General features: G+C 44.7%; 1 protein-coding gene across 1 annotated transcript in view; it reads left to right on the top strand.

The window, feature by feature from the left end:
* The first annotated feature begins 391 nt into the window (after positions 1–391).
* TET2 (tet methylcytosine dioxygenase 2) overlaps positions 392–7,868 on the top strand; it is a 22,724-nt gene continuing 15,247 nt past the window's right edge. Inside the window, exons 1-2 of the mRNA XM_009709857.1 lie at positions 392–3,782; positions 6,039–6,129. Coding sequence (XP_009708159.1) covers positions 440–3,782; positions 6,039–6,129 — 3,434 coding nt within the window. The 5' untranslated portion in view covers positions 392–439. The remainder of the gene's footprint in view (positions 3,783–6,038; positions 6,130–7,868) is intronic.

Here is a 7,868-nt window from a genome sequence, read left to right as displayed (position 1 = left end):
GTTTTGGCATGACTTTCTGCCTTACCAAGGAGAAGAAGTGATGACAGAGGAGTCTACACAAATCATTCAAAAGCAGAGAATATGTTTTGCACCGTTAGGAGAGATTTTTTTGGTAAAATACATGCTTGTGGGTTAAGCAGGGGTAAGGAGCCACTTTGTATTTTCACTCTCTTTTCATCTTGAAGAACAAACCTTCAAGAAAAGGGAGACGTGGGGCTGCAAAATGTGATGGGATAGTGAAGCACCTCTCAGGTGCGCCTGCGAGCTCACCTTGTGTGTGGGAGCTGGTCTGGACAATGGGTGCTTGAATGCTGCAGGAATTGTTGGTAATTGGCTGTCCATCAACGGGAGATAAAATTGACTTAGATTCTCTCCCATTTCTTTTCTCTTTCAGATACGTTCAGAGGGTAGCCTTGTGGATGGCCCCGGAGCAGGCCAGATGGAACAGGACAGAACCAACCATGTTGACGGCAATAGATTGAGTCCATTTCTAATACCGCAATCTTCTCACGTTTGCCAGGCAGAGCCTTCTGTGGTGAAGCTACAGAATGGAAGTCCAGCAACAGAGAGGCCTGAACTTGAAGTAAATGGAGACCACAAGCGGCTATTCATTAAAAGCAACTATGGAGTGCCCCACCTGAAGGGAAGTCCAAACAACCGCATTAGCCCCGACCTTTTACAAGAAAAGAAAGTATATTCCAAATATATGCAAAATGGTGGGATAAAACGCACTTTTAGTGAGCCCTCTCTGTATGGACTTCATGAGAGCAAGAAAGCGAAACAAGACCAAGAGGTAAATGGAGAAAAAGCTGAGCCAGAGGATAATAATGAAACACCAAGTGTCTCCAATTGTTACAGTGAGAAGAAACCCGAGAGTTTTACAGGACAAGAAAATGAAGCTTCAGATTTGATACAGTCTACAAGATACAACAGTGGTGGTTCAGAAAACCCTCATGACCTCCTGATTCAGGATGAGCAGGAGCAGGAAAACGTTCATTGCCACAACAGGGACATTGTCTTACTACTTAAGAACAAGGCAGTGCCAATGCCTAATGGTGCTACAGTTTCTGCCTCTTCCATGGAAAGCATGCATGGTGAACTCCTGGAGAAAACACTGTCTCAATATTATCCAGAACATGTTTCCATAGCAATGCAGAAGAACACATCTCATATCAATGCCATTACCAGTCAGGCTACTAATGAGTTGTCCTATGAGACAACGCATTCATCCCATACCTCAGGGCAGATCACTTCCCCACAGACCTCAAACTCTGAGCTGCCTCAAGTGCCAGCTGTAGTGGTTACTGAGGTCTACAACGCAGAAGACTCCAGTAAACCACCTGTATTGCCAGGTAGCTGTTCGCTTCAGAAACCAGAACTACAGCTACAGCAACAGATTCCAGGCTATGATCCACACCAGTTACCCATAGGAAACAGTACTGTTCGTGGAAGCGTAGGGCAGGTTCCCAACCAAGACCTCTCTCTAAGTTCCAGCAGTAACCTGCAAGCTCAGAGCGCCGCTCTGGAAAGGTTTTCTGAGCAAGCAGAAAAAAATGGTGCTTTCTTTAAACAGAACTCAATGTTTCACAAAGATTCCTCCACTCCTCCTGCTCCTGAAATGAACAGTGCACTGTCTGTCGTGGTGCGAGAAGGACACCATTCCTATGACAACAGATGTGATGAAACTCTTCCTGAGGAGACAAGGAACGAAGGGCAACAGCAGGGACCAACGTCAGAAAGTCCCAGCCTCAGCCAACAACAACTTCACCCTCAGCAGAGACTTCCGCAGCAGGCACAAACCTCACAAGATGTCAGTGAAAGCAACCCGCAAGCTGCTGTGGCCGCCTCAATTCAGCAGCGCCCAGAAGAAACGACGCCGGCGCCGGAGCCTCCCCTCCAAAACCTGCAAGCGCGCGGAAGCGAGGGTGAGTTGCAGCAACACTATCGGCATTTCCCAGGACAGAGAGAACCTGAGATTCCTCCCGACAAAGAAAAGGACCAAGTGAAAGAGCCTGTGCAACAGGCTCAACGTTATTCAAAACCAGCCTGGATAGAACTGGTATCCACCCAGTTCCGCCAGGGAGAGCCTCCCCAAAAGCCCAGCGAAGCATTATTGCGATCAATTCTTCAGTTCCAGGCAAACACAGCTGAAAAAGCCTATACAAAACAGTATGCTGGAAGTCCTGATGCATTAAAGGGGCCTTCAGGACAGCCCCAGAGCCAGAAGATAGTGCAACAGGAACAAATTCCTCCGCTGTACAAAAACGAGACCTCCCAGCTGCAGCCGCATCCCACAGCCGACCACCAGCTGCCGTTCCAGAAACACTCACCGCAGCCACAGCTCACGAAGATGGATTCCCTACTCAAGTCCCAAGTGCAACAACACCCTCCGCAGCAACTCCATTTCCAGCAAAGACCAGAACAACAAGCCGAACAGCCTTTAGGGGCCCCGTTGAAACAGCAGCACTTGAATCCCCAGCCGGGGGAAAACGAGCAATTCTTACATTCACACATTTTGCAACAGATGCTTCAAAAACAGGCACAGCAGGTGCGACTGCCGTGCAGTCTGCAGCTAACCCCAAACCAGCAACAGGCTCTGCAAATGAAAAATAAAGACCTGCCCCAAACCATTTCCCACTCCCAAAGCAACGCTGAGCAGCCGGTAGACAAGACATCCTTCAATCAGCTTAAAGCAGATGAATGTTTTCAAACTGGGAATAAGTACATGAAATCAACTGCATTCCCACTGCATAACCCTCAGCTGGTCCTAGAGCAGGTACAGAGCATGAACAACAAAGCTCCCCTTTACACTCAGAAAGCAAACGCTAGTCTGCAGCATCCCTGCCCAAACAACGTGCACTTGGTTTCCGAGAAGAAAGAAAACGCCGCAAATATGGAACACTTTGCAGCCAACAAAATGCAGGGCTTGCAACACGGGCAGTATTTTTCAAATAACTTGACCGCAAAGCAAGAGGTGAATCACTGTTTTCAAGAACAAGAGCAACAGACACAACAAGCTTCAGTTATACAGCTACCACCACTCCAGCAAACACAATGCTACGGTGGTAGCCTGAACCAAGATCACCCGAGCCAACAAGCTACGCAGATTCCTCAGCGGTACTTACCACACAGCCAGCAAACTGCCCCACACTCCCAAGACCAGAGAGGCTGTCATTTGCAGTCTCAAACCCCTAAGGATTTTCAAAAGCATGCTGCTCTAAGGTGGCATCTCTTGCAAAAACAGGAGCAACAAGCATACCAGCAACCCAAAACCGAGATTGGTCCCAGCGCAGCACGCAAGCCTATAAAAATTGAGGCTGGCACAAAGTCTAATGTCTGCATGCGTCCATCAGCTGGACAGCTGGAAAACAAAATGTGGAAAAAAACAATTAAACAAGAGAATCAGCACTTTGGCTGCGAGAACATGCAACAAAAGAGCATCATCGAGACAATGGAACAGCAGCTAAAACAGATACAGGTCAAATCACTGTTTGATCACAAGACTTTTACTATCAAATCACCTAAACATGTGAAGGTTGAAACAGCAGGCCCTATTACCATCCTATCAAGAAATACCAGTGCTGCAGATTTTGACACTCAGACCCCCATCTTAGATCAGCAAGCAAACCCATCTGCTGAGAAAACCCCGACCAAAAGAACAGCTGGAACTGTTCTCAATAATTTTTTAGACTCACCTTCCAAGTTATTGGATACTCCTGTAAAAAATTTATTGGACACACCTGCCAAAACCCAGTATGATTTCCCATCTTGCAGCTGTGTTGGTAAGTGCTGAGATGTACTAAAAATGTACTAGTTCACAGGAAGGAAATGAGCCTTCAAGTTGGGATCGCGGGGTCAGTTGGATGTTTTTGTTGGAGGAGTTTTTGGGTTGGTTTTTTTTAGAACAGTAATTAGTAAAGACTTATAAAATTGCTATTTTATATACTTATGCCTACTCTGCTTATCCAACCCTACACATGGGCCCTCTCTCAATATTTCACAAAATAATTACCTGTTTGATTTTTCAGTCAGAATGCTTATAGCCAGTAATGTAGCCCCTCACATCCCTTCTCCTTGAGCAGCAGACATGTAATGACAACATGCTGATAAAAAGTAGGTCATAACTTTATAATCTAATTTATTCATCAGGCTCAGATACAGCACTTATAAAACGTGTCCTGGATCCAAAACTTGAGATCCTTTTTTTTTTTCTCGCCATTTTTTGCTCTATCAGTGAAATTGAAGTTTCCCTCAGTAAAGCCTAAGCAAAGACGGGATGACAGATTATTCCTCACTTGTTGCAAGAGTTTATCCTCTCTTTCACACACTTGTCTCCTGCAAGGCTAAAGAGATCAGCAGTTTCTTAGACAAGCTATGCAACCAGCACCAAAAAAGCAGCAAGGGGGACCCTCAGTGTTTCTTCATGGCATACCCGATCTCCAAAAGCTGGAAGAATAGAGCAGAAGGAAGCAAAGCAGGGTGACAGGCATGGCCCCATAGCCTGAGCTTCCATACAGCACTAACACTGCTCATAGCCAGGTCTAACAGGCACTTTCAGACTCTACTGGATAAAGTATTCAGGCTGAGACAAAAGGTTCAGCACCAAAAATGGGGGGAGGGAGAAAAAAAAAAAAAAAAATCCGTGTTACAGTTTCACTTACTGGGATTTCATACCAACTATGAAAGAGGAAAGTTGAACCAATGCTCCTCCAAAACTGCAAAACAGACCTCTTTACCTTTTCGAACACCTGGGGCTACGTCTCAGAGATGATCCACGGGAACAAAAAGAGGAGGTAGTGCATTTCCAAAGCTCCCAGGAAGAAAACTGGAAGCCAGTTCCTTGCTGTTCTTTGTTGTTTTATAAGAAACAACCTACAAAATATAGTGGGGTTTTTTTTTTTTCTTGAGGCGGTTTCTCCAATGCAGTTGGCACAAGTTTTCCTGGCAATCATTTCATTATTCTCACTATTTTCTTAGCCAGTACTGCAACCACTAACTAAGCAGAAGAGCTTATTCTTCACTTGCATTTTAATTCTTCAGTCTTAGCAGACCCTCTAGGAAATGAAGGAGCATGAAACTTAGTTCCTGTCCTCTTTGAAGAGCCCAGTGCCTTGTGTAATCGATAGGGATTATTGCTTTTTCTTACCAATACTTGTCCTTCGGAAGATTAAATTAAGCCATTCCCCCATCGACACGTTCAGGTTTATAGCATGCCTGCATCGTGCTTCTGGAGGCTGTATGCCAAGAGCAGCATCACCTCATCCAGCCTTTGGAGTTAGCATGGCAGAAAGCATAAAGTCAGCCCTCAGACAAGTCAGTGCAGCTCCACTGTCTCCTCCTGAACCCAAGCAGAACCTGGCCGTTTCTTTCTCACTGCTGGAGCCTGCCTCCTGGTATCAAACCAAACATACAGCATATGTGGTGGAGGCTGACATGGTCCTACCTACACACACAAAACTGAGGCCACGTTCTTAGCATACAAGCATTTTGACTAAGCCTTGTGCAGGATTTCTTTCAGCAAACTTGTTTTTTTCATTTCACAGAGTCTTTCTGTGGGTCGCAGAAATTCTCTATGTAACCTTACTGGCCACTTTCTCAAGCTGTAGGTTCCTACACTGTAACATGTCTGCTGACAAACAAGTACTGTACAGCTCACTAACATCAACATTTACTGTTGTTATCCCATTTATACTCCTTTCTAGATACTGGGAGAGGAGGAAGTGGGAGAAGGAGAAACAATTGTTCGGCGATAACAGGAAAACGCCTTTTGAATTTCAGTGTAGAGCCCGAGATGTGAAACAACTGTTTGTGCTAGCAAAAGGCACACAGTCTGTATCACGGCTGTTTGCAGGATTAGCCGTGTACTTTGCATGTTTTGTACAAATGGCGTGGGCATACCTTAGACCTAACTGTTTGGAAACCCTGACCCCAGACCCATACAGCAGTATTCTGACAAACTAGATGTAAGCTTTGCAATATGACTTTTTACATTAAAGAATTAAGCTTTGAAGTAATAACCTTTATTTTGTTTTAAACAGAGCAAATTATTGAAAAAGATGAAGGTCCTTTCTATACCCATCTAGGAGCCGGTCCTAATGTGGCAGCTATTAGAGAAATCATGGAAGAAAGGTAATTAGTGCAAAGGCACAGGGCAGATTAACGTTTATCCTTTTGTAGATGTCAGAATTTTTCCAGCTTTTGCACATAAAGAAATAAACAATTGCAAATCAAGTAATTACTTGTAGGCTTAGCTACTCCAGTGTTGCCAACATTACGCACTGTGCTATTCACTAGAGAGTCACAATATTTGACAGGGCTAATAGTCTGCTGGCTGGCACAGGCTGCGCACTTTGAGACGGATGCCAGCAAACCCAAGCAGGAACAAGTATTCACCAGCCTGCCAAGCAAGACGGTTGGCAATGGCTGCAAAAGCAGGCATGGACCTGGTGTTCCCTCTGGGTAGGAGAATGCCAAGGTAGAAGGAAGATGAATAGAGAGTCACAATATTTGACAGGGCTAATAGTCTGCTGGCTGGCACAGGCTGCGCACTTTGAGACGGATGCCAGCAAACCCAAGCAGGAACAAGTATTCACCAGCCTGCCAAGCAAGACGGTTGGCAATGGCTGCAAAAGCAGGCATGGACCTGGTGTTCCCTCTGGGTAGGAGAATGCCAAGGTAGAAGGAAGATGAAGAGCAGAATACCAAACTCCAAAATTAGCTTCCCCCCCCCCCAACCCCCACCACCCCCCCGTCCCCCCCCCCCCACCCCGCAAATTACCGAGCATATAGTACGACCCCTAAAGGGCTAAATCTAACTTGGTCACGTCCAGACGAATGCCACAAAGTTGTTGGATAGGATTTCAACCCAAGAATTGATAAGTAGTTTTGAGAAAAAACATCCCCCTTCCTTGAAGTATTGCACAAAACCAGCCTTATCTTGATTGTGGACAATCCCTGTATCATGTTGCATCCCGTGATATATTCATTACATCAAAGCCAACCAAACCAGGAATTTCAAATGGCACAGAATGAATACATGATCTGTGCTATTTAAAAATACTGTAAGCGCAAACCCACCAGTCTAAGGTATTTAAATTAAAAACTGTCACAAAAATTCCCTCTGCACTGTGAATTCTGCATTACTTGCCACTTTTGGCATGCATAGACATTAATGGCCAGATTTTTAGAGGTATCTGGGAATTCAGTTCCCCTCTGAACAAACAAGCAAACAAAAAGCTCCCCAGTAAGTCAGAGACAGTTGAGAATTCGATTTGCTAATACCTTAAAAATCTGGACTCCAGAACTGCAAAGAGGCTCCAGGTAGTTGCAGAACCAAAAGCAAACGGGCATTACTGCAGTGCTGTCTCTGAGCTAAGGAGCACGGTTTCTTAGCAAGGTTGGGTAGCTTGTGCTCATCACTGCATGACCACGGGCCTCTTAGGGCATATTAAACCCTTCGGATTACCTCTAAGTCCTAAGGTCCTTTCTCTTTCTTAGCACCTCCTTCCCTGTGACTCCTGGGCAGAGCTTGCCTCAAGACTTGTTTTCAGCTTTGTGAGCAGCTCAAATGCATGTAAAGCTACATAAATCAGCTTCTTCCTGCAAAGGGGGAGTGGACACTGACCCTCCTGAGAAGCTTCTTACAATTTATCTCCAGAGCTCTCATTGACTGGTTACTTCTTTAGTATTTACAAATAATGAATAAAAAAGGAAAGTCATTCATGTCATGATGTCAATTATTAGAGATGAAACTTTTTTCATTTTTTTACTTTGGAATGTAATTTTTCATCCTTAATATTGACCTCACCTTTTTTCTTTTTTTTTTTCTTTTTTTTTTTTTTTTTTTTTTTTTTTTATTTAATTTCATT

This window comes from Cariama cristata, unplaced genomic scaffold (genome assembly GCF_000690535.1).
Source record: "Cariama cristata isolate BGI_N322 unplaced genomic scaffold, ASM69053v1 scaffold11421, whole genome shotgun sequence".
Taxonomy (NCBI): domain Eukaryota; kingdom Metazoa; phylum Chordata; class Aves; order Cariamiformes; family Cariamidae; genus Cariama; species Cariama cristata.
This window is presented reverse-complemented; position numbering and strand designations above follow the sequence as displayed.